This window comes from Ammospiza nelsoni, chromosome 4 (genome assembly GCF_027579445.1).
Source record: "Ammospiza nelsoni isolate bAmmNel1 chromosome 4, bAmmNel1.pri, whole genome shotgun sequence".
In the NCBI taxonomy this organism is placed as follows: domain Eukaryota; kingdom Metazoa; phylum Chordata; class Aves; order Passeriformes; family Passerellidae; genus Ammospiza; species Ammospiza nelsoni.
In genome coordinates, this window is record NC_080636.1 from 29,870,951 (window position 1) to 29,898,283 (window position 27,333).

The 27,333-nt window shown below is 39.8% G+C and overlaps 2 protein-coding genes across 7 annotated transcripts in view; one reads left to right on the top strand and one right to left on the bottom strand.

The window, feature by feature from the left end:
• Positions 1-6,706: 6,706 nt before the first annotated feature.
• FGF20 (fibroblast growth factor 20) lies at positions 6,707-11,167 on the bottom strand. The gene is made up of 3 exons (XM_059470643.1): positions 10,606-11,167; positions 8,334-8,437; positions 6,707-7,806 (listed from the first exon to the last, which is right to left on the bottom strand). The coding sequence occupies exons 1-3, from the start codon at positions 11,129-11,131 to the stop codon at positions 7,561-7,563; spliced, it is 876 nt and encodes a 291-aa protein (XP_059326626.1). The 5' UTR covers positions 11,132-11,167; the 3' UTR covers positions 6,707-7,560.
• Positions 11,168-16,396: 5,229 nt separating this feature from the next.
• Positions 16,397-27,333, top strand: part of MICU3 (mitochondrial calcium uptake family member 3) — a 51,550-nt gene continuing 40,613 nt past the window's right edge. For all 6 annotated transcript variants that reach the window (XM_059470046.1, XM_059470044.1, XM_059470048.1 and 3 more), the window contains exon 1: positions 16,397-16,684. In XM_059470046.1, the coding sequence (XP_059326029.1) occupies positions 16,397-16,684 (288 nt within the window). The remainder of the gene's footprint in view (positions 16,685-27,333) is intronic.

Consider the following 27,333-nt stretch of genomic DNA (forward strand, 5'->3'; position numbering starts at 1 on the left):
CTCAGAGATAGGAAATGCATCCTAAAGGGTGACTTAAAGAAGAGAGCAAATAGAATACATTAAGGCAATCACTGCTAATAACCTAGAATTAAATAACTTGAGCTTTTCGAGGTGTATATGCCATGAAGAGAAACTACATTAATGTCTACATATTCCTTATTGTAGTTGTTTGCCCAGCACCATCACAGAATGGAGAACACTTTACATAGTTAAGATTAGCAGACACATTCCTAGATAAAAGAATTTACCTCCTCATTACAGTCAACTGGAGAAGTTAACTGAGGTTATAAGCCATAAACCACAACTGCTATGCAAATGTGAATATCTTGAGCACAATTTTTCATAATAAATCAAATGTAATGTGGTGCTTGCAATGGTACTTGACTACAGCCATGAGAAATGTCTATCAAATGAGAACTTCATAGCATTTGAGACAACTTCACACTGCACCTTACAGTGTCCAGCATTCACAAGCACAACACTCACTTCAGGAGGCTTTATGATTTTGGAAAAGATACCCATGGCACCATGACCTGAAAGAAAAATTGTGAGTGACTAGGTACTGTGCCACACAGAGCTCAGTGTTTGCAGTTTCTGCTTTATTCATAAATACAATAGCATAAAATTAAGAGCATTTTCTGATCATTTGGTGACTGTTAAGTACTGGATTCTGGATTTGCTTTGTCTAAACTTTCTGAGGAAAGTTTAGATAAAGCAAATTTCTCACAACAAAAGTCTACTGTTTGTACAAAGAGGTATACCTTTCTAGTAGGAGTAGGGATTCCTTCAGATTAACTGTAAAGAGATCAATAAGAAAAATTAGAATAAAATAAGAAAAAATTTCAGATATCCAGATCACTACACTAAATCACAGTGGGTAAGAACTATGGTTGTGAAAGTTTGAGTGGAGGGCCAGAAAGACAGCATTGCTTTGTACAACCAAGACAAGGAGTTTCCTGAACAGGAAAAACTGCCAGCTGACATTTTAAAAATCAAAATCTGCTCTAAATAAAAGCTGGAATACATTAGATTGCAATCAGGCACTCTTCTTTGTGTTGAAAGTTACCAAAAGTATAGATAATTTTAACAGGCCCATTCTGGAACATGTTAAAATTCTTGACAAATTATACAGTTATACGTCTTATAAGACTTCAGCATTTGTTTAGTTAAACATTTTGTCACTTAATAGATGTGAAACTAAAATATAAAGACTTAAATAGATAGGCCCAAGTTTGAATAGCTAAAAGAAAAGGCAGTACAAAGAGGAGAAGGCAGCCATGAGTTTTCATGCTGTCATTGGCTTATGTTAGTTTTCAGAAAGAGTAGATGGCAAAAGTAGTGCTAAATCTAAGAGACGAAGACACAGGCTTTGTCCAGCTAAAAAGTAAAAGAGGTTTTTTGGAGTTCAGCCTTGATAACCCACCTGATCAGAGAAGTAAGATAATAATTGTGAAGATCATCTCAGAATTTGCAAAAAAGTCTTGAGAATATTCTCCTTCCATCATTTCACCTTCATCATATTTATACCAAACTTCCATCTATATCTCTACTAAAAAAGGAAATTGTATTTTCTGGCTTCAGCAAACTAGAAAACATAAAACCAGCATAAGCAGAACATTGATGACTTGCAGCTAATACTACTTAATCTTTTGTTCCAGAAGCTTCAGCACAATAGGTGTCAACTGCTAAAAACTCCTCAGTGTAAGCATAGTTACCTATCACCACCTTCTGATACCTCAGCCACCTACAGATGAAATCACCCTAAAGCAAACCTACTTGTCTTGAGACCCATGTTCATGTCTACTGCACTTTAGAGTCACTGGAATTGGAGGTGGATGGATGACCTTACAGGAACAATAAAGAAACAAACATTTCACCCACTCTACCAGACACTGAGACTGTCATTGTCAGGAACAACAGAAACACTTGCAACTAATTTCATCAATAATATAGAAACTAATTTAAAAGTTCATATATTATATAGATTATAATATATCTCTAGCATATTATATATATAGATATATAATATGCTAGAGATATATTATATATCTATATAGACTATAGATATATCTATATAGACTATAGATATAGATATTTAAAAGTTTACATTTGGGAGCCCAAAGTGGCTAATGTGATTTACATGGGCTCTATTTGTAAATCAGGTACCACTCCTGACTTGAAGATACCCATGAAAGTAACACATAGTTTGTAATATTTTAAGTGAAATAAAACATGATTCAATTTTGCTGTAATTAGACAAAATACATCAACCAGGACCTTACTACAGGAAGAGTTTTACTAAGCTCACTGTCAAAAGACTGCCTTACTAACATTTTTACTTCTTTCCCCATAAACTGCCTGTACGAGAGACTTGCTATAAGAGAACAACAGCAACAGTATTTTTGTATATATTCAAAATACAGAGAGCTACTGTCACTAGTGTTTTAATTCAGTATTTTCTCTTTTTCCTGCACTTTCAGAATGATTCTAGTGACTGATCATGTTGCAGATTAAACAGCTATTTTGGCAAGCTGCCAACCAATTTCTGTTTGAAACTTAATCTCTCTCCAACCGGCAATAGAAGTAACTGTTTGACCTCTTCCCTGTTTGGATATTTTTTTTTCTTCCTATTTGTGCACAACTTATTGATAAAGATGTCATGGTTAAGTATGCCCCACCTGAGCAACTTTTACAACTTTCTGGTTTTCTGCCCTTGAATCTCTGAATGTTAAGAAATCACGATGGATTGTCAAAACTTATGCAAGGCTCTGTATCAAAAGCTGAGTTAAAACTAATGCCATAAACCAAACTTCCCAGATTACCATTTAATGGCATATAACAACTTTAGAATGTCCTCTTTCCCTCTCCAGCAATATATTTATTGCCATGTACTGAGACAAACACTGACACTAGGTACAGTAACAGCGACAATTCCACCACAGCTGCTGAACACACAACTGCAAAGGACATTGTATTAAGAGAAATGTCTGATAAAGTGTACATTTATGCAATCATCCAGAAAGTGGAGAATTCTACCATATTTTTCAGCATTGTGAAATGTTTGCTTCTCTTTTCTTCCTCATAAAAGGAAATAGCCTAGAGGAGAATTGATAGAGGAGAACCCCTAGAATGTATGTCTGTCTTACTCTCCTTCCAGTGAAGTACTCTCTCCCAAAGTGGTAGTGTCATCTCATGCAGCTGTTGTTATTTTCATGTACTGTTTGAGTCTTCAAATGGATCTACTGTTAAAAAAACTACCACGTACTTGCAGAGATTGGAACAGTGGTGAAGCCAATAGTTTTTCTAACATTTAAAGTGAAAGGAGAAAATAAAGACCTCCAAAAGTTCTCCTTACCAATAGCATCTCCATGCAGTATGGAGCAATAGGAGCAAAACTTAAGCATCTACCACCATGTTTTCAGTATATGACACAGGCTTGGTCCAGTACAGTAAGGAAATAGTAAAGATGCATTTATGGTGTATAGAATTGCCTTACCTCTGTTTAGTTCTTTGCTGCATAGATTAAGTAGTATAGTAAACCTAATTTGCAATGGTGTGACTAGAGCTGTAGCACAGTGGCACTAATAAGATTAAATAAGCAGCACAAAATAACTAAATTATACCCACTGCTCTTATAGCTGCTGATAAAGGCCTATATTTAGATAAATTTCACAAGGTTACTGAAGCTAGATTAGATGCCTATGAGAAAAAGAGTAAACAAAGCACATCAAGAAATGAAGGTAGCTGGAAATGAAAGTTATGATGAAAGTGTACTTGTTAAATGACTCTCACATGTCAGAAAGTAAATTCTGCCCAGCCCTGAAGTGCTCCCAGAGTGCATGGCCATACCAGGGATTTCAATTTTCAGATAGTGAAGCTGACTGTCACACCTGAGTATGAAAGATAACATCAATTAGCTTATGATAGCAACTTGAAGATATGGACAGGATCAAACTGCTCCATGCAAACACAAATGGCTCAGACCAATGAAAGGACTGTGTACCTTATAGTCTAGCTGTCCCCTTTTTCTGATTATATCAGCTTGTCTATTTAAAATGATACTCATTTCTAAAGGAATTTGCATTCTCCTATATCTGGTAACTATTATGGATGTAAAACTTCCACAGAAGACTGTTAGGAATTCTATTTTCTGCATACTGATTAAGTGCACAAAGATTAATAGAAGTAAAAATTTCACTTCAAATATTCTCAGAAGTTCAGGTTCCTCTTGGCTTTCAGAAAATATTTTTTATGGCCAGTGTGTTATTTCTGACATAACCTGGAGAACAGAACAGCAAAAAACAAAATATATGAAGAAATACAGAACTGGCATGGTGCACTCCATTTCAAGCTAATTCTGAGATCAAAGGGCCAAATTTTACACTTTTAGGAGAATCCATGGGAAGCAGAAAGTGGAGCTGCAACTGCTGCACAAACTGAATTAACTTGAATAATTCTTCTTTCTTGGGGAAAAAAATAAACAAGGAAAGGCAAAAATAGGACAGTCAATTACACAGGAATTTATTTCAAGATGTGGCATTTTCTCTGTCTTCAGAGGTTTCCTCTGAATGTTGAACATTGTCACCTCCTTCAGATTACTCCCTTCATATTATCAGAGCAGCCCACATCTTTCAGATTTATAAAGTTATTAAAATAAAATGAGAGTTAAACTAGATCATTTATTCTACTGGTTAAACAGAACTGACCCATCCCTCTGCGCTGTTGGGCTTTTTGAAGTGGGAGTGAAAATCTCACACAAAAACCCCCCCAACCTCTGACAATTAAAACTATTATTTTAATAACATATAAAAATTGCCCTTTTGAGGTGTAATTTTTGTATTCACCATTCTCAAACCAGAAAAACATTAACTGTATCTGAAGAGCATGATGGACAGGATGTAACTGAGAGCAAATAAACGCTGCAAGCAAAATGAAATGAGGAACCTCAATGTATTTCTTCAATGGAAATGCATCGGAACTGAAAAAGAGGCTGTGACAGCTTTTCAATGCTCTGGAGGTTTTTTACAGTCATTCATCACCACTGTACCTGCACCATTATATTTTACTCAAGGTTTATTTGCATATATCTAAAATGGAAATGGGGCAAGCACATATCACTCTTCTTCTTCTTCACTTAGATATTGGATATGTGTTTGGATCCAGAAGTTTCAGATAATTATTTACCATTTAGAGGTATCCTCAGTTACTGTTACAGGCTGTATCACATCTGTGAAAAAAAGATGCACAATGATAATAACAAGGTTGATTACAGGCCTTGACATCTTCAATATACTTTTGAAGATCAACTGGTAATCCAAAGAGGGAGAATTCCTCCTGCTATGGTTTAAACACTGAGTGTCTTTGCCAGAAATGCATGGGAATTATATCCTAAGCAGCAGCTACTTCTTTTTGACACAATTTATATGGAACAAACTGCTTTTTGAGATGTAGAGAAATAATTTTTTCTATTTAATATAGAATTTAATTTTTCTATTTAATATATTTTTGTCTTCAGCTATTGATCTATTACTAATGGGACTCAATGTCACCCACAAAATCATTATTTTATGGTAAACTGGAGTGCATTACAATGTTATTTTACTAAGATGTCTTCAGTGTACTGTAGATCTTCCATTTCCCATTTTTCAGAAAATTTAAATGAAACCTTTTATCTCAGTAATTTACACATTGCTAGGCACAAAGTGCTGAAACATGCTTTTGTGTATCTGCATTCCATTTCTATTTGGCAGAAAGTAAAATGATTTTGTCAACAATCCATCAGTAACCTAAGCTCATCCACCTCTCACTATAGAGCAGAAGCAGCTCTGGCACAGTGAAGGTTCTAGCAATGTGCTACATACTGAAAAATGCTTTCCATTGATACCTTGATTTTATATAAATTATGCATGTGCAGTACTTGAACCATATACAATTGCCTAAACCTGAATGGAAATGAGTTACCTTGAACAGGAGCCCACTGGGAGCATTGGCATCTGAAACACGAGACCCCTCTGGTGCCCCCTCCTGAACTGCCTTCCCTGCAGTTTTCCTGGGCCAGCCTTGTCCATGCAGGTGGCAATCATGTGACAGGTTCAGCAGGTTTAGGTCTCAATCACAAATCTGTCACTACCCTTTGTATTCCTGCAGAGCAGACTTCCCCATCAGTTAATATTCAGATGAGTTTGTGCTTCATATCTGACAGTTCTGAATTAAATTAGGATGATCTGCCTGTTTTATAGCTGTAAGTAGCACAGACACAGCTCATCTTTGTTCTGACAGCTTTCACAGAACCTCTTATGCTGAAAATATTGTCTAGATGAGGAATTAAGGTAAGAAAGTTGCCTTCCTAGGCTTCTCTGTACTCAATAGAGAAACAGCTCTCACTCAGAAGCTTTTCATACAGCAGTATCTGAAACTTTGCACTCTGAACTTGTTTCCCCTTAGCCATATTGATAGAAACAATAAATCATGAGAATACTGCATGAAGATTTTACCAGAGAATAGCTAATTGTGTGTTAGTAAAGATAGTACGAATCCTTTGGCCAAAAACCATCAAGCATGTTGTGATTTGAACCAAAATTTCAAGAGTTAATATTAGTTTTTCTTTCAAGGTAACTGCAATACACACTTCACAATCGCTGCAGATGTGAAATGTTGTATATAGTGTGCTAAGAGATTCGCAGTTTAAAAATAACAGTAAACCAAAGAAAGTGAAGTAACTTTTAATTCCCTTTTTAAATGTGCATTTGAATTTAATACAATCTGTAAGGCACTCTCATAAGTAAAAAAAAATTAAACATTCTTTTCCAAATAAGGACAGTTACATGGTAATGGTATGCTCATAAAATATAAACTTATCTGTAACTGATAAACAGTGAAACACAAATGTTCAGGTTTTGGATGCATTGCAATGCAATGCCATTTTTGTATCATGACACTACTCAGAGTAAATATTGGCACTGTAAATGATTTCTCATTGGGGTTAGGAACTTGTATTCTCTTCATATCCCAGTAAAAAATAAACTCTTCAATAAATAAATATATAAAATAAATATATGCTATCTGGAGATGTATAAATAGGTCCATCCTGAAGAAAAGTTCCAGTTTTGACTGCTATGTATTGACATCTAACGTCCATCACTAAAGTAGAGCCTGTAAAACTTCACACATAGTTCCCAGGATTTATCACTATTTTATAGTCCATTTCTTTCTACTTCTTCCAGCATTGTCTCATCCATATGATGCAGATGGTTCCTTGCCAATCTACAGGCCACAGGTAATCCAGACAGAATTGCCAGGAGTTGGTTATGTTTTAAGAAGTCCCTCTTCCCCCTGGTGGCTGGCTACCAAGCCATTCAGCAAGTCTTGAGGAGGCTGGTCCACACTCATCTTTGAGGCTTTGTCTCCCACATCCAGTGGCTAGAAACAGAGGCCTGCCCCTCACCAAGTGGGTTCTTCACATCCAGCATCCTCGACCGCTGCAGGTTCCTCATGCTGGCACTGCCACGAAAGCACGGGCAACAGCTCCAGTTTGCTTATCTGCCAAAGCTGCCTCTTGGCTCAGCTGTATCCTAACACATCTTTGTACAGTTCTGGAACTCTTTCAGGATCCACAGGCCGGGGCAAGAAATGTGTGAATTTCTGATGTCTTTTGGACCTTGCCCCATCTCTAGGAGTACCATCTTTATTAAGTGCTACAAAGTACCTCCGCCCTGAATCTCCATGTTTGTAGACATTGGATGAGTAAGTGTTGTACCAGTTTTCCTCAAATTGTTCCCTGAAGATGCACTCAGAAGTTAGTTTCTCCTACAAAAAGAAAGAGAAAAGAAGCATAAGTTAAACTGCCACTAGATATTTGAAGACATGAAAAAAGATATTATAAAAATAAACAAAATGCTTTAGGCTTTGTGTAGCCTTACTTTTCATTTAAATGTCAACAAACCAAACCCAAGAAGAGTATGTAGATCTGACAATGAGTTTGGAAACTTGGACCTGTACGTCTACAATTTTAGATTTAAAAAATGAATTAATTAACATTTACTACACGAAAACATTACTAATTTATGATTTACTTTAAATTTATCTTGGAATGTATTATATTATGAATTGTTCTGTCTTGGGCTAGCTGCTGTTCTACAAATGAGATTTGGTAGACGGACTCAAATGCAACACAACAGAGCAGGGAGTATTTACATATTTCTTTGTGGTGTGCATCACTTCTCACATTTTAAACTGGAATGATTACAACCAAAGGAAGTGGAGAAACAGTATTTTATGTATGAATATAATATAAGTATAGAAGATGTATGAGCTGATATGAAAGTGGTACTTACAGAGCCATAGAGTTCTCCCTTCTCATTCATTCCAAGGTAAAGGCCACTGTCCACGCCTCTAATACTGACCAGTCCCACTGCCACACTGATGAATTCAAGGATACCTGGAAAAAATTGCTTTAATTAGTTTTGTAACCATAAAACACATAGCATCCAAAAACTCAGTTGAAAACAAGTAGAAAACGCACATACAACAGTAAATGTGGCCTAGTTTCTCTGAAATTTCAAACACTATATGAAAATATACACAATCATCACAGGAAAGCAGTCTGAGAAGCCTCATCTAGGAACTTGAATCCTTCACCATTCAAGAAACTTTTTCAAAATGTTGAATATGAAAGGATTTTATTCAGCACTGAGACTAAAGCCATTACTACCATGCTGTTGGAGTCTTTAATGATTGTACACTATTTGCTAAACTGCCTACTCAAATATTGGAAGATCAGTTTGAATTACCTGAAAATATACCTTACTACTTCTACAGAGTTATCTTAAAAAAACACATCCATTATTAGACCATTTGAATGGAAATCAAAGTACAGATGGGAATTTTATATAACAGAATCTACCCACAGAAAAAGAAAAGTATTTGCCAGACATCTTATCTAGCATATGGGCCCACACCTCTTGACACAACTTGCTGTCTTTAGTGCAGGCTTTTAAAGTACATAAAACATGCTGCTTTTTTTGCTACTATTTGGATTATAACGTTATTTATATTACATTTGCCCAAAAATGTAATATATATTAATAAAGTATTTGAGACATGAGGTACTATTTGAAGCCTGAATTTGGCAAAGGTAAGCCAACATACACCAATTGATATGCACAGATTACAGCACATCCAAAACATGAAAGAAAAGGAATGTGTGAACTGGCTTTTTGGAAGTTGTTAACAACATAAACAAAGCCTCAAAAAGAAGTGCCAGAATCATATCTCAGATACTGCTGTTCAGCAGCAAAACCACAAAATGTTTTTAAAAAATCCCTGAATCTAAGGTAAGTAGTTTTAAATAGTGCAGCTGATTATGACTTTTTGTCTGTTTACTATTTATGATTTCAGGACAATTTTTAGTCTCAGACAGATGGACTATCTGGACTAACCAATAATTTTAAATGTTTTCAATTTTAATTGAGCTTCGGCAGGTTTCTTAGTTGTATTAAAAACAGCAAAGAAAATAAATCCTTTACAAAGAGTAAGCATTAGAAACTGTATCACACATAAATCATCCTCGTTTTCCAGTTCATAAAGCACAGAGTCCCATAAAAGGTTTGGAGGCATTTTGTCTTTCTGATATCATTTTCAAAGCCACTCTTTTCCAAAAGCATAATAAGCAGGTGATACAACCCACAAAGAAACCACATCAGACAAACCCGCCAAGAGTAGTGGTAGAATAAAGGTAGTACAATTCTAAAAAGCCCACTAAATGTTAGATCTATAGCTAACTTGATTTGCTCTTTAAAGCAAACATTTATTTCATGTTTACATGCTGTAGGAAATCTTTTTTCTGAGAATAACTGTCTGACTACTGCTCCTTTAGTTCTTAAAGCATCCACGTGCTATAAAAGCAATTAAAAGCCATTCCAGCAGATTGTTTTGACTATGGGGAGGATAGGAAGCTCTTTAATCACCTTTTTACGACTGCTAAACGAATACAAACCAAAACTCACATGTAGTTGACGACAGCAGGTTTGTTCAGATGTCCAGCCTCTACAACTACTATTTAGGATTTACTCTCATATCACAGGTTGCCTTCTCCTCCTTTGGGTTTATTGACAGAGAAGGCTGGCTGGGAAGCATTTTAAGCACTTAATGAAAGAGGCATTTTAGGCTCTTCTGCTTCAGCTTTATATCCTTCTGTGAAGCAAAGCAGTCTAATGCAGCCTCAGGATCAACATGCCCAAGTCTGTGAGCTACACCATTTTACAGAGGCCCAAGAAGCTCCGATACCAATAGTGAATGAAAAAAGGATCAGTCTGACTCCCGACCATTCCCATAAACCTATGGAATATGCCTGTGCTCATAGACCCCAGCACAGGCTGAGCAGCGCCTGCCTCCTGACTCACCTGGGATGCCCAGCCCTCCCTCACTACCTGCCCTGGTGCAGACCCCATGGCCGATGAAGCCTTTCTGTTCCGGGGACTCATCCACCTGCCTCGGCATCCCCAGCATCACATCACCCTCCTCAGAGCAGGGCTGCTGCCGCCCAGGCACACACCGAGGCGCTCACACACCCACACCCGCACCCGGGGCCGCGCGGCAGCCGCCTACCGAAGAGGCTGTGGTCCTGGCGGGTGCCGCGCACGCTGCCGTCGGGCAGGATCTGCAGGTGGAAGCCGGTGCGGCAGTAGAGCTGCCGCCGCCGCAGGATGCCCTGCAGGTGCGCCAGCTCCGCCGCCGCTGCCGCGGCCGGGGCGCGGCGGTCCCCCCGCTCGGCGGGGGCGCGGCGGTCCCCGAGCAGCGCCGGGCGCTCCCCGGCGGGCGGCAGCAGGAAGTGGGCACCCACCGGCTGCCCCAGGCCGTCCAGGCCGCCCAGGAAGCCGCCCACCTCGGCCAGCGGAGCCATGCGGGCGCGGGGCGAGCGGGCTAGGGCGCGGCGGCGGCAGAGAGCGGCTGCCGGCCTCTCCCGGCGGGCATGTGGGGGTGCGCGGCGGAGCCCCAAGCATGGGGAGCCGGCAGGGCCGAGCGGAGCGGACCGGGGCCGAGCCGTGCTGATCCGAGGCGGTGCGAGCCGGGCGGCGGGGTGCTGCTCATCAGCCTGCCGCGTGTGTATATATATACGGCGGTCCCCTGACATATGCTAATGAAGCCGCTGCGGGGAGGCCGCGTTTGAAATTGTAAACCGGCTCCCCCTCCGCTCGCACCTTCCTCTGATGTGCGGCGCGGCGGGGAGGGGGCTCCGGGCGCGCCCCCCGCGCGCTGCCGGGCGCGCACACGCGCGGCGGGGGCGGGGGCGCGGGCGCGGCCCCTGCGCGGAGCGGAGCGGAGCGGCAAAGGGGGACGGGCGGGAGCTGCCGGAGCATTACGTGGACAGGTGCAAGGAGAGGCAGGAGGGAAGAAGGAGAAAGGGCGTTACCTGAGGGTTAGACCTGCCCAGACACACATGAAAGAAAAAACCCGAAGATCTGACAGCTTTACTCCCTGTTTCTAAAACGCTAATAAAATGTACATGCATTACGCTTCCCTTTTATCGCTTCAACTACAAGGAGGGGAATTTCTAAAGAAATTGGCATAGTCAGGGAGGTGCTTTCCCCTCTGCAAATTCTCCCTCGCATTTATCATTAATGTGACACTAAACTGATCTATCGTATTTGGGTATTGACAGGAGGTGTTAAAAACATAAATGGGCAGCCCCATAGTTTGGGATAAATATTTTCAAATCTTTTGCAGAGAAGAAGAAAGAAAGATTGTGGCTCATCTAATCCATCTTCTTTGGGGTTTTTTATTGAGCCCGTAGCCAAGGTCTGTGAGCATCATAAATTAGCAATATTATGTACTGAAAGATCCCTGTTGTAGTTCTACGATATTTTGAATCGGTTTGGGACTTTGTTGTCCTGTTCCAGAGGAGCATATGCATTTTTTTTCCTCCCCAGAGTAGAATGGTTCACACAGGAAAATATATTTTGGTGGGAAACATATTCACCAATGGTAAAACAATGCTGAATTAAATCTAAAAGTTTGACTTTTGCCATCTTTCCTGACTTTTCTGTAAAGTCTAATGAATTTTAGAGCTTAAATGACATGAGCTATCTCAGCATCTAAGATATGCAGTTCTTTGCCAATGTTAAAACATGGTATTAGAGTATAAAATGTAAAGATCTTTCATAGGTAATTCTTTCAAAAGTTCAAGAGAATCACTTGGTGGTTTAAGGTTTCATTTAAACAAAAAAGTTGCAGAGAATCATGAGAGATTAGTTCTCCCTCTTGCTTCATGGTCTTTTCAGTCACAGTCTAAATCTGAGAGATCAAATGGATTTGACTGCTTACCTTTATTTGCTATGGAGAGTATAGGGCTAATTAATTGGCAGGTGCTTTAAAGCAGGTAATGTGACACCTTTTCATCATTGCAGTCCTAAGTACTGCCCCTGTGTGCACCTGAATTATAAAAAGGCTGCTTTAAAGCAAGTGATTTACTGTGGAGGGATTTAAAACTAAAAAAATTAATGCTAAATACAATGATCAGATAAATCACCTCAGAGGAGAGCACAGGCAGACCTGTTCTGAAGGCAGTTACAGATAGATGTTATATTATTTTACCTTTCAGATAACAGGAGCCTGTCATGTGGTGGGACCCAAAAATCTACCATAATCGAGATTTCAAAGCACATCTGTGTAAACATTATCACATCAGTGTAAAACATCAACCAATGAGCTTTCTCTTTGAAGCAAATCTACTTAATTGTAGTGCTAAATCAAAGAAATAGATCAAAGTTGAATAATCTATATAGCACCTATTTCTCAAATAGCCTGTTCACTGACTACTCAAATACACCAAAAATGTTTGAAACAAACATCAAGTATTTTTATTGACATGACTGACAGGTCAAGATCAAACTGCTCATCACAGCTGTTGGGTTGCAGGACATGCAGCAGGATGGTACAGTTAAATGGAGGAGGTATCTTGTTCCAAGCCCAAAGATGCTCCCACACAGATGCTGTTCCTGGGTCCAAGCAGTACCCTTGACTCCTACAAACAGCAGAGGGGTCTACGGTTCAGATAACATTCACTGTCTCCAGTGGAGAAGGGTTGGGGTTATTTTGAACAAAAAAAAGTCTTCAGCAATCACACACTGAAAGACCCTTATGGCTAAATCTTTCCTGTTATATAATGGAAACATTTAAAGTAGAGCGGAATACATAACACTGATCTTTTCTGAGTGGAGTCTTTAATGTCTGGGAACTAAACCGGTTATGCTGTTTTATAAAGTACCAGAAAAGAAACAAAAAGATAAGATTTTGTGTGTGTGTGTTTGCACTAGCCATGTGACAGGAAAAGATAACGCTAAAGATTTTTTTTTGCACCTTCTGAAACTATACCATGGGAAGTTAAATAATTTTGAAGAGTTTTTTTACAAGAGTACATAATTCAACCTAAAGTATACAGTACAATCTAATCAACTCTACGAATACTTCCTAGAGACGGCACTCTCAGTGTCATTGAACAAATATATATGTGGTCAAGATTTTATTTCCATACAAGTAGTTAGGACTTCTAGAGACAATACAATTACTGTATATTGCCTAAGAATAGCATGTTGTCATAAGCAAAACCTAGTGGCTACCAAAGGAATGGAGAATTAATGACTGAAATTTTTCATAGATAGTCTACACATAAATGAAGAGACAGATTGATCTGCATATCTAAAAAACTCCTGTAAGATATTAAACTTTAGGTCCTACAATTTATTGCACCTTTGTTAATTTTAGAACTCCCTCACAACAGTTCTGTGCCAGCCATGAATTTTTAATGATATAATAAAATATTGGAAAGGGAGGGTTCATGAATACATAAGAAACAAACATTTGGTGGAACAAAAACCATGGAGTAGCACCAAGGGGATATGTCCAGCTGGAGATACCTATGTATCATGGCCAGTCTCAGATTCTTCCCAGATTTGGACACAAAAATATGGTTCTCTGCTTTCAGGAAGGTGACCAGAACATGCACAAGTTACAATGAGTGGGAAAAAGGTGTATTTTTGTGCAGAATTCACTGTGAAGAACAGAACCTTTCCAAGGCTCCATGTACAAATTAAGGCATAATCTGATGACCTTTAAAATGCAATACCTGCAGATTTTAAAAACATTGAAAGCTTTCTCTTCTGAACAGATACAATAGCAGGTATGTATACTTATATGTATATTTCTATTTAACTATTTAAGAAACGCAGATGAGGAAAAAGCAACAAGGATTTTGTTTTTCCTGTGGGAAGGAAGTTCTTCCACCTTCATGCTTTGTTTTATTTCTTTAATTGAAGAAAAAAATTCATAGAGCTTTTTAAGATTCATGATCTCACTGTCCATGCTTTTGTTGACACACATGAATAACCCCTACATATGCAGAATGGAACAGAGAAACTATTGCAGTGAGCACATATTTTCATGGCTACACTCAGTGAGAATACACTGTTTCCATATATCAATATTCATTTGACAGCTTTTTTTTTAATCCTGTAAGTGAATCATTGGATTAAAGCAACATTAATTTTTTTAAATGACATGCTTTCTGAATCTCTGCATACAAGATGTTCAGACAGTGTATGTTTTTAGACTTGCTGCACAAATAAATTTTCCTCTTGTTCCTAAGCAAACACTTCACCAGGGGAGTTCTGCCTAAAATTACCTGGGTGTAAGTAGTTGCAGATGTGAATTGAATTTTTGAAGTGAAAGAAATTTTAGCCTAAAGGTGTTATTGAAAAGTCAGTAAAATGTGGCTAATTAATTTCAGGGAAATAGTGTGAACAGGCAGATAACTCATGGTTCATGACTACAGTTTAGGTGACTGATGAGCTCTTGACAGGTTTACTTTGGGACACCACACTGACCAAAAGTGGTTTCTTTTCCAGTCAAACCAAAAAGGTAGACTATTTGAAAAAGCTAATTGTATTGGTGAATGAGGTCTCCTAATGAGGCAGCTAGAACTGATAAGATCCAAGAGCCACATTCTACAAAATTTTCCAGACTGGATGCTTAGTCATGTACTTGCAAGAAAAGTACTTGTGTTCCAGTCATGCTAAGCATCAGAAATTATTATTGCCTTGACTCATAAACGCTGGTCTCCATATTGGCCTTTAGTCATTGAGTACAGAGATGTAACTCAGACTTGCAGACAAGGATTTTGCTTGGGAGTCATACATATAAAGTATAAAATAAAGCAGCAGATTATTTTTAAAAACACTCAAAAATAGTTTTTGACAGTTAATAGACAGGGAATAATGAGGTCAAGGGAATTACTTGATGAATGAATTGGCTTGCAGTATTCTAAAATTTTGAAAGAAATGCAGTAAATCCATCATTCAGCCCAGATGCTTGCCTTTCCAGCCATAGCTGTGAGGTAACTTAACCTTGGCCATGTTTACAGTTGCATGATCTGACTGACTGTCAGTTGACAAAGATGCCCACATTTACTCCTTGACACATATCATAACCACTGAATGTGACTGAAAATGCATGAGCGTGTCTTAAAGGGTATCAAGATATCATTTTTGTATTTTCCAAAATCTTGTTCATAATAATAGAAAAAGTCATTTGAGATTTGGGGGGGCAGGTGGGGAGAGAAAGGATAAGTGGCTGAAACTTCGGTAAAATGTACTTATGTAAAGAAGAAAAAGATTAAGACTGTGCCATTGCAAAAAAAAAAAAAAGCCATAAGGTGTGTTGTATCTTGAAATACTTGTGTGCAGTTTATGAAGTTTCAAGTTAATGTAGGTTGTGATGCAGGTTGTACCATGGAAGAATGCCCTCACATGAAACGCCTGACAAGATTTATTGCCCATCAATACCAAGCAGGCAGGGACAAAGGACCATGCTCAACTTTCACAACTGGTCTTCAACGAGCCCTTGGTTATGCTAAGGAAGCTACCTGTCGCCAAGAATATTTATCAGAGGAGAGGCTGTTGATATGGCAAGGACACTCGGGCATGGTGCGGCACACTGGCCCGGGAGCAAGGCCGTGGAGTAACGATGCGGAGCACGATGCGGAGCACACGCGGCCCCGGTGTGCGGGCAGAAGGCAGCAGGGGCACGCCCGGCTCTGCCGCGCTCACGGCAGCTCCCCGCATCACCCTGCCCGGCCCTTGGGCTCACACTGCGCGGTCCAGCTCCGTGCCGCATCCCCGTGTTGGGTCTGGCGCCTCGCATCTCCGCTAGCCTGGCCGCGCCCCGCCTGTGGCGCAGCCCGTCCCGCCGCCTGTCCCGGGAGCAGCGCCCGCGGGCGGCCCGGCGGCGGCGCGGGGCGGGGACTGCGGGGCCCGCTCGGTTCCCCACCCCCTTCCCCGCTTCTCGCGAGGCTTCTGCCGGCACCGGGGGCTCGGTGCGCCGGGCGCTGGGGCGGAGCGGGGCTATGGCCGCGCTGCGCTCCCTGCTGCGCTGGCGCCGCCGCCTGGGGCCCGCGCCCGGCGCTCCGCCGGCCCGGCGGCTCTGGGGCGGCGGGGCCGGGGCGGCCGGTCCGCGGCGGTGGCGGCGGGAGCTGGGCTGGGCGGCGGCGGGGGCGGCTCTCGCCGGGTTCGCGGGGTACCGGCTGTCCGAGCGGCGGCGGGAGCCCTCCCGGGAGCCGGCAGCCGCCGAGCCGGGCGGGGCCCGGGCGCTGCTCCCCATCCCCGTGGCGGCCGCTGCCAAGGAGACGGTGACGGTAGGTGTGTGCGCGCCCCTTCCTTCGCGGGGAGCCGCTCACCGGCAGGGCGCTCCCCGGGCTGTGGCGCAGAGGTGACCCTGCGTGGGGCCGGGAGGCGAGGCTGGGCCCCTGCAGGAGCTGTCAGCCATCGGGAGAGCTGGCCCGGCTGTCACCGCAGCGCGGCCGCGGGCGCTTGGCTGCGCCTCGCAGCGTGAGCCCTGCGTTTCGCCTCCGGCGCTGTCCTGGTCGAGTCTTTCTTTAATAGAAAACGCTGGTTTGCAAATGGAACAGCTCCCGGCAGCGCAAACCCTGAGTTTCGATTTGTACTTAGCACAGTTACGTTTCTAATACAAAATTTCCTGTAGAGTGAAAGGTTTACACTGAACTTTCTAAGAAGTGACAGCATTGTGACAAATAGCGGTTCAGTTCGACCAATTCAGCGAAAAGAGCGATTGAGTAACCAGGGCTAACAAGGAACAGTTGATGTTCACCTGGAAAATGAAGTTTCCTGTGATGAACTCCTGCATCGCAGCCTATGTAATTAATATCTAGTAATCATAGGGTTGGGTTTTTTTTTCATTTGAAATGTCAAGGGCTGTGATGAGGCAGTTTGTCAGAATGGCATCTGCTAAGACTGGAAGTCAGTGGTGCAAATGGCCTGCTTTCTCTATGCCGAGTTTATTTTATACTGTCTTTGAGAACAGGATCTACATTTCTACAGGAGGCCTTGTGCCTGGGTATGAATGTTGTTCACCCTTTTGCCCTGCATTGGTAGCTCAAAGACAGATTCTGTTGGGGGCATCCTTTATGAAGGGAAGTTGAATCTGATTTTTTGGTTATTCATGGTGTTGTGTCTGGAGTGTGTTACTGTGGCACAGAGGGCTGAAGACAAACTGTTTCACTTTTTCATAGTTTTGATTTGACGGAACTTTACATTGTTTTACTTAGCCAGTCTTAATGGTCAGTTTTCTTTAAAAGGAAGTATTGCTGCTGTACCTTTGAAAGTCAGTGAATTTGCTGGGATGTATGGTTATGAATTTTCACACACATCGCTATAAAAGCATTGAGGTTGAAAATTAAGAACTAAGTTTATATTTTAATTAATGTAAAACTAAAAAATAATTAGAAAATGTAATACCTATATATACCTATTTTTTTAGAAAAATAAGTATACATAGGTATAGGCAGTAACTACCTTGAAGCACCTTGGTCCTGTATGGCATAAGGCTCTTAATTAATTTGGTTTTCTATTTGCATAGAAGAAAATTTGAATGACTAACTTGAAATATGTCCAGTCAAATTGTGTGGACTAAATCCGGACTGATATCTGAGAATATTAGTTTTATGTTGCTAGCTTTTATTTTTGAATTATTAGTCTAATTGATTTCCAGTTGCATGCCTAGGTACTCACGGTTCCTGAAAAAATATCCTTTCAATTAAAGCCTCCTAAAAATGAGGATCAAATAGCTGTGAAATTTTTGGTCTAAGGTCGTGGGTTCCTGTGCTTTTTCTGTTATTGACTCTTGTTCCACAGAATGGCTTGTGGGGAAAGACCATAGTTTGAAATTGAATCTAGACAGGGAACTACCATGAGTAGTTTGACCATGAGTTCTATCTGTTATCCATTTATAATTGCCCTCTAGACCTGTGATGAGCACCAACTCTTTCAATACAGATTTCTGAAACATCTTCAGAGATGGAAAAATGGATGCAAGTGTTCAAATTGTGTTGAATGGTCTTCATGGTATTCCGCAGTGGTATTGTATTGTAACATCCTTTGTTAGAAGGCTGAATTAGTGTTGCCTGAGGGGCAGTAGCGTTTTAATTCCTGATTTTGAGTGCTGAGCTTTCAACTTTAATAGTGTGTGAGAGCTAAAAGGTCTGATAACTTTGAAAGTAGAAAATTCTGTCATGACAAGTCATAAAGGTGTCAGTCTTACTAGGATTAAGGTTGGAGCTCTTGGATGTACTGTCAAGTGTGTTTAGAGCAATCATTGGAGAATGATAACCTGCAGCTTCTGTATAGATGAGTTTGATGGGGCTGTGATGCATGTTTTGCTAGGATATTTTTACAGTTTTGTCAGGTAGTGACCAACAAAGAATGATGAGGCTCGAGTGTCTTGGAATCCTTTCCAGCTACTTTTGGTTGTTTCCTTATTTCTGATGCATAAAGTCTGGCACTGCTTTCTGGGGTTTTCTAGTTTCTAAAATTTCCCTAGTTCCCAATTTCATTTCCAGTCTCAGGCTGTTTTTCATTCCACCAAAGCAAATCATGCAGTGGCTTTTCTTTTTCCTCCCTCAATCCAAGCCACACTCTTCTACTTCATTCTAGTATTTTCATTTACATGTTTCTTCTTTAATCATTCCTCTAGGAGCATGCTGTTCCCAAATGCTGTTTACTTAGATGACTGGAAGTAGAAATGGTGTCTCTGCTGCCAGTGTCTTGGTATGGAGATCTTCAGCAGCTGGTCAAAGCAATTACTCCAAATGTGTCTTGCATCACCCCTGGGGGACAGAATAACCACAAAAAGAGACCCCAATACTGACAGTAAAGGGACTAGCCCTTGCAAAACCTGGAATTCTTTCCTTTAAGACAGCTGTAATATATGGATTTGTATAAACTCTCTTGACAGAGAGTCTTAACATTTTTGTAAATATTCTGGGGAGGAAATCTATGTCCTGCCATAGATTTTCTGTTATTTTTTTTTTTAAATCCATTCTGAAACATTAATTGACGATGGATAATTTCATTTTTAAAGGTTAACAGAGTTACAAACTGAAGTCAGTATCACAGTGTAGAGTATTTAGATACCCAGGGCAGTTACAGCTGTCTCACCTGTAGCATTGTGGTTAACCTTGGCCAGCAGGCACCACATGATGCCACACAGCCACTCCCTCATCTTCTAGCAGTGGGATGGGAAAGAGACATGGAAGTGTAAAAGTGAGTAAACTTGTGTGTTGAGATAGAGACAGGTTAACAAGCAGAGTAAAGACCGCAGAAGGAAAGGAAAATAAGCCATGCAAATAAAACCAAACAAGGAGTTTATTCACTGCTTCCCGTGGGCAGGCAGGTGTTCAGCCATCCCCATTACAGGTAATGGAGACCTGGGAAGACAAATGCACTGAATGTGTGTGTCCATTTCCTGTGTCTTCCCAAAGCTTTTATTAGCAAGCACAATTATTGTATGGTGTGAAATCTCCCTTTGGTAAGTAGGGGTCCCCTGTCCCATCTGTGTCCCCTCCCAGCTTCTTGTGCACCTGCAGACAACTCAGTGGTGGGACAATGTGAGAAGGAGGATGAGCCATGACACTGTGCCAGCACTGCTCAGCAACAGCTGAAATATCTCTGTGTTATCCACACTTTTGGTCACAAATCCAGAACATAGCACCCTACCAACTGATGCAAAGGAAATTAACTGTCCCAGTCAAAATCAGTACAATGCCTGGTATTGAACTCCCATATGTCTTTTTTTACTTCCTCAGAGGAATTTTTCTAAAAGTTTAATGAGTGAAGTGGCCTTCTTGTTTCATCCAGGCAGCTCCAGTGGACAGCAGAATAGTTTTCTGATAGTCCCAAACACTAAAAAACAGGAGTTAACTTAATTTACATATTGACTCTCAAAGAACAACTGTCTTTTCTGCCAGGCCACCTGCTTCCACATATTGTTCATATGGCCTGTGAAAGTATTTTGAGAGTTATGCTAGTCCCAGTTAATATCCCTAGAGCTGACTTTTCAGATTCTGTCACTGAGTTGAAATAATGCTTGGCAGTAGTGACAGAATATTTAAGTGTATAAAGGTATAATATATCTTGATAGTTGGTTGCTTTGTCCTACTACTTTGTCTTCTAGGATTTATGAGCCAGGAAATTTTAAAAGAAGTTTTGGATTCCAGGACTAATAGTAATGATTACACTGATGTTGATGGGACACCTTTTTAACCAGTTCAGAAATGAATCATATCATTTGAGACTAACTGGAAAAAAAATGTGTATGTGACACTGTGAGAATTGTAGAGAAGCAATGTCAAAAGTGTCAAAATGGTCTGCCTATCTGTCTCCGTGTTCTATAAAGTTGTTGAAGTGTGAAACCTGCTGAGCAACAGAGTTGTGAGTTTATGTACAGATAAGAAAATGCTGTTTGCCAAAAGTCAGGTAAGCTCTGAATGTGTCACCAACGTGGGGTCTGTGGTGTGACAGACTATTTGATCAGACAAAGATTGTGGGATCAGTGTAGAAATATGCTTGCTTGACCAAGCATAACACTTGAGGTGTTCTGGTGGAAAGTAAGGTTTGTTGCAGAAGCAGCATGAAGCTAAGCTCCCTACAGGATTACCTTTCCCAGATGCTTTCTGAGAATAACTCTGGACCCAAGGGCTTTATATATGATTACTTGGAGTGAAGTCTTGGACACTATAATAAACTGGCAGTTTTAATTCCAGGGGTGTTGCCACAGAACATTTCAGAACCAGAGTAAAATTCTGCACTCAGAGCTCCTAGTTTTGTGTCTGAAGGTTTTGGTGAAGACTGGGAGAGCTCTGCTAGCAGACAGCTCCTTTAAAGTTTAGGAGACGGTTATGCAGAGCAAGAATCTGTTTGGAAGAACTGTTGTTTTGACAGAGTTCCTCAGAGGAGTTAATATTTGTCTTCCAGTTCCTTACTTCCAGAAGTTCAGGGTCATTAGCAAAACTTGCTAAAATTGTCTTGGAAATAGCAATGATGCATTTTTGTCCTCCTAAGCACCTTCTATAGAATCATGTTGTCATTATGTGAAGGTAGGGAACTCCAGGCCTCTCTCTAGTTTTTGGGGATATGGTCTGTGAATCACTTCCTTCAGAGATGATTTAGGAATCTAAAGAAGGGCAAGGAGAGATGGACACAGGCTGTATACTTCACATTTCTTGAAGGCACATTAATTTCCAGGAGAAGAAAGCTTTATAGCTTGGGTGTTTCCAAAGGGGCTTTCCCTAGTATCTCAGCAGTACTGTCAAACCCCCACTTTGTGAAAATAATCAAAGGGTCAAGTTTTTTCGTAGCAGCGCATTTCTGAGTGCATTACATCATGTATTTCCATCTCTGTGAAATGAAGAACAAAACTTTACCTCCAAAAAGTAAGGGAAGCTCCCCTAGGGAGGAGGCTCTCCTGCCTACTCAGAGGATGCTGTTCCAAAAGATGCATAAGGATCACTTTTCCAAAAGCCACTTGCAGCAAATGTTATTTCATAAGTATTGTGCATTTCATGCCATAGGGCAGTTGCCAAATGCATGAAGATGGTTTGCTCTTTGGCTGATCCCATCTGAAGTTCCTGATCAGCATAATCTTGGGAAGGATACTGCTTGCCAGCTGTGGTGAGAGCCATGCTGAAGGACAAGGAAGGTTTACCTTTTACTTCATTTCTGATGTTAAAAATGGATGGCGCATGTTTGGGATGGACAGATCCAGCTACTAGTAGGTTTTGGTGTTGCATGCAGTGAAACATATGAACATATGGGGCTGGATGTACATGCTGACTAAGGCTTCTCGAAGCACTGCCATAGGTGAAATGGGTCCCCTGTGAAACTAATGCAAGAAGGACTGCTATATCAGTTACACTGTCACCCCAAGGATTTCCTGTGCCAGAGTTATATCTGAACATGGCCCTTTTTACAGCATTTTAAACACATTCCAGCTTCCTATGCTTGTAAATACTTTAATATAATAAATTCCTTATCTGAATGAAGCAGGATCAACTAACAGAATTGTTGGCTGTACTACATCTAAGTAGTCTGCTAGAAATACAACTTCAGTAAGCATCAAAACAATTTTGTCTACTTTGGGATTTTCCCACACTGGGAACCTGACGGTTAACCTTTTGGCCACCCAGCATGAAAACAGAATTGTGCTACTTTTATCTACATGGGAGCATATTAAATAAGCCTGAAGTCAAATATAAACGAAGGAAGTTAGAAACAGCATTGCTTTGAAAACCTTTTTATTTTAATAATTTGCACAGATTCTCATTGATGGAAGACAGATTACTTTGCAAACAAAAAATTCAAAGAAAGCTATTCACTTGAAATAGATTAAACTACTGTAGCAAACATATTTTTGACTGCAAGCAAAATATATCTTTAGTAGTAAACGTTGGCTTCTTCAGTTAAAATAGACTCTCCTTTATCTCAGTTGGACAAAGCAAGAGAACACTGATTTGACTTGGAATAAAGTTGTGAGATTTTATGTGGTCCTCTTGGAGCTTTTTGCCTCACATGCACACATAGAATATATATTTTTAACTATTTGTTCTGTAAAACATTTTTCATTTTTTGTGGATATTCTCAGAATCTGGTAATTGGAGGATTATTCTGGGTTTCAGCAATGGATTCTTGCAGATTACTTCTTTAATTTCCAAAAATCATGTATCTGGCATTTAAGCTTACCTCTATGAAAAAATTTTTTGTCACAGAATAAAACTTACTGATTACTGACCTAACGTTACACAAGACTCACACTTGACGAAGAACATTTCTTTTGTGTTTTTTGATAAAAAAGAATAATGAGGTACTGCTTTATCTTCTGCACTTTACTCCCAGTGAATTTGGCCCATATTACTGCCATTTTTTGATATTTTCAGATCATTCAGTGTCATAAGTACTACAAAGTTTTAGCTATTTCAATGTCACAATATGCCCTGTGTTAGGCCTTGCATTGTGTTATGACAATGTAGAGTTATTGCATGGCTTTCACTGGAAGGCCGTACCAGTTGATTCATGTTTTACCAAATTCTGAAAGGAAATGTTCCTGAGGTAAGACAGCTGGTGAATGAACATGGATATGGGACCAGAAATAGATTAGCCGTGCTTCAAGGAACTTCAGGGAGTGCTTGGAGACCTTTGGTGAGAACACCAGATTTTCAGGGCATTTTGACTTGTCTCTACTGATAGACACAAGCACATGAAAGATGAACCCAAAATGGGTTTTGAGCACTGAATTTGCTTGATAAAAAGTCTAGATTTTCTTCACTCAATTTTTGCTGCGAAGTGTCACTCTGAGGAGATTCTGTAAGGAATGCTTTCAAAGTTGATTGACTTAAAAGTGTCAGAAACTCTCATCTAAAGGACTATTGCTTTGTGACACACGTGGTGGTATTATTATAAATAGACCTTTAGGTGGCCCTCTTTAAATACAATACTTGCAGAAAATAGTTTTTAGTAATTATATTAAGTCATTGAAACATGTTAGTGAGAAAGCATTATCATCATATTTTCATTTTCATAATAAATTTGAAACTTTTGAGGCCTTTCACAGATATTTTAGGCTATTTGTAATATGTTTGTAGCACAGATTAGCAACGGCAGCTCACCCAATTGAAGAATGATGCTTTCCCTTCAGAGAAGTATCCTTCCTAATTACTACTTGGTCTTCAATTTAATTTTTACTTACTTTGTTTCAATAAAAAATGTTTCCCTCTGTTTCCTTTGTCCAAGTGTGGTTTGTATATAATTGTTGAATCTTTTAAATCAGTTTTTAAAAGGACATTGAAATATCCTCCATGGGAGAATTAGGAGTGTGTATATGCAATTCTGTGTTAGGGATCAGCAGGAATATAGGCCAAGATAATTTTTTCTCTTCAGCTGATTTAAACACTCAGAACAGGTGCTGTGTTCTCTCTGCAGTCCTTCTGCAAGAGTATGGCACAGGAAGATGGGCTGAAATGTGGAGTAACAAGTTACAAAAGTTTGAGGAAGGAAGTACAGAAAGATGATAACCATAATTTGTTTCTTTGCAATGGTTAAAACGTAAATTTTTTGAGAAAAGCGAAAAGATGATATATCGTTCATGAGATCTTATAGGCTTCAGTCTTTCCTCTTTTTGTTGACTTGTTGAGTTGTGAAGTTGAAAGGATGGAAAGTTTGTCTACCAGCTAGATTCTTGGTTTTAGCTGTGGAATTTCTCCCCCTATATTTCTACTAAAGCAGGTCAGTGTACATGTGCAGGTAAACCAGAGATAAGCAGCTATGCCTATAATTAAGGTAAAACTGCTATTAGAAGATTTGTGACTTTCTGTGTGATGGAAATGGGGCTGTCTGTTTTGTAAAAGACAGAGTCTTGTAACATGATACAAGATCATAGTAATTAGTAGGCATGATTGCCAAGAAGATTAGTAAACATGTAGCATAAAAAAATCTACCTTCATATGTTTGTCAGAGAGATGGGCTTTCATGAAAGTTTTTGAAAAGACTTGCTAGGCACAGAGAGATTTAGTCTGGATAAGCTTGTGAAACTTCAAATAGAAATTGAAACTTAGTGAATCTTGTTCACTCCTTCACCAACAGTACCTTCCCTGAGGTATTCAACACCTACTTTCTGTGTCTTGTTCAAAGAATGGTTTGGAAGGGACCTTAAAGATCATCTAGTTCCCAACTCCTCTACCATGGACAGGGACAGTTTCCACTTGACCAGGTTGCTCACAGCCCTGTCCAACCTGGCCTGGAACACTTCCAGGGCATCCACAGCTTCTCTGAGCAACCTGTGCTGTCTGACCGCCATTCTTTTTTTCTCAGTACAGAATATCTTGCTAGGATCTAATCTTATTCAACCCTCTTTCAGTTTAAAGCCATTCTCCCTTGTCCCATCTCTACCTGTCCATGTAAAAACCCTGTGGGTCCTGGTAGGATGCTCTAAGGTCTCCCTGGCTTCTTTGAGGCTGAACAATTCCAACTCTCTCAGCCTGTCCTCACTGGAAATGTGCCCGTTGTATCCATTGCTACAGTAAGATTGCCCAAGATGGACATAAATGTGAAATAATGAAATAAATCAATCAAGAGCAATTGGTAGTGTCACTAAGATTTTCATACTTGGCTGACTGCATTATCATTTGCAAATGTTGAGGAAAACAGAAGATGCTTTATTGTTATGTGTTGAGATCAATTTCTTAAATGAATGCCTGAAGAAGTGTAAATTGAGGTAACACTTTAGAATGTCCTGTTTTTTAATTAGAATATTTGCTACTTCTCAGTAATTACAGCTTTTACAAGAGAAAATGTTGTGTATGATACATAAATTATTAAGTGTAATAGAAGCAATAAAGCTCTGAAAAGAAATTTGGATTAAAAATAATATTATTTCCAAAGAAAATTTTATTTGTCAGTTTGCTGATTGTGTGCCTGGAGTCTTCTGTAGCCAAACTTTGCTTTTATTTGGGCATTTAGTGTATGGACCAGTGATCCAATATGTATTAAGCTTTGATTACGTTTATTTGTATTCCTGTTGGATCAATAGCTGAAATAAGTTGTTTTAATTCTTTCAGATAAAACCACCAAGTTCAAAATAAAGTGGTGTTTTTACTCCTAGGAATAAAATAATGTTTAAGCCCACCATTTTCCCTCCCTTGATGTAGGTGGAGCTTGCTGCTGGAACAGGTGGTATATTCTTTTTCCATAATCTGCAAGCTCCTGTGGCCTAGGCTTTGAAACAAATAACTGTTTTCATGGGGTAGACCCAGGCATCTATCTGACTTAAAAATAACACCACCAATAGAAAAGTTCTCAGTCAGAGCAGTTCCCTTATCCAGTTTGACACTTGGAAAAGTGAGCATAAAGCACCAGAGCAAGGTCATGCAGGTATTGGCCTTTGGGGCAGTACTCCTATTTGTGGGAGCAGGCAATATTCATATCAGGTTACCATGATTTTGAGCCAGAGCATGAAATACTGGCATTGCTATATAGTCAGAGGGAAACTGGATTGAAAAACAAGGCAGAAATAAAGGCTTTGCAGACCTGAGTACTGACATGCATAAATTTTAAGCATGTCTTTAAAATTCCATGTTTGCAGCGTGTTATTTTATACTTGTAGTAGCATAGAGTCCTTAAGATAATATTGAAATATGTGTCTGAGAATTTAGCAAATATTTTTCTGAGCGTCTCAAGCGAGATATTAAGCAGTAGTACCTGAGACAATGAGAATTTCTTGAGAGCCAAGAATCTCAACATGCTCTCTAAATACTGACAGTGATCAAAACTGAAATGATATTTGAGAGTTACATTATCTGGAGATTTCTGTGATTGTGTATGATTGATTGTGACTTATTACAATTTATTATACATACAATGTGTGTAATATGGCCTGGAAGCTGTTTCTTTTCTGAAAATTGACTTTGCAGAAATATTGCTTTATTACTCGTGTTTACAACCTGACTGTATTCACAAGCATGTTTCTAATAGTGATAACATACATTTCAAAAGAAAGAGATAGATTATTAAACTTCAAATACAGGGATAATCAGTTGTGTCACTACAAGTTCTATCAAAACAACTCACTTGTGTATTTCCCACATGAATGCATAGTTTGAATGCCACTGGACTGCTGAAGGATCAGTAAGATCAAAATATTCAAGCAGTGAGGTAGGACAGAAATATTTTGTCTTGCATATGGGTACATTAGAATTCTGCTTCTTTCTGTCATTTTAAAATGACTTTGTAGGTCTGGCTATTAGACTGTCTTTTTCTCCCTATATTTAATTATTAATCATTTGAAAATTATAAAAAACATGGAGCCCGGATTTAGAGCTGCTTCTCAAGCAGGAGTGCAGAATATTTTTAGAACAGTCTACTAAAAATTAAATTATTGTATCAACCTTTCTCTTAATCTTACTTTCTTTGACAGGTTTGTCTGTTGAGCAAAACATTTTCA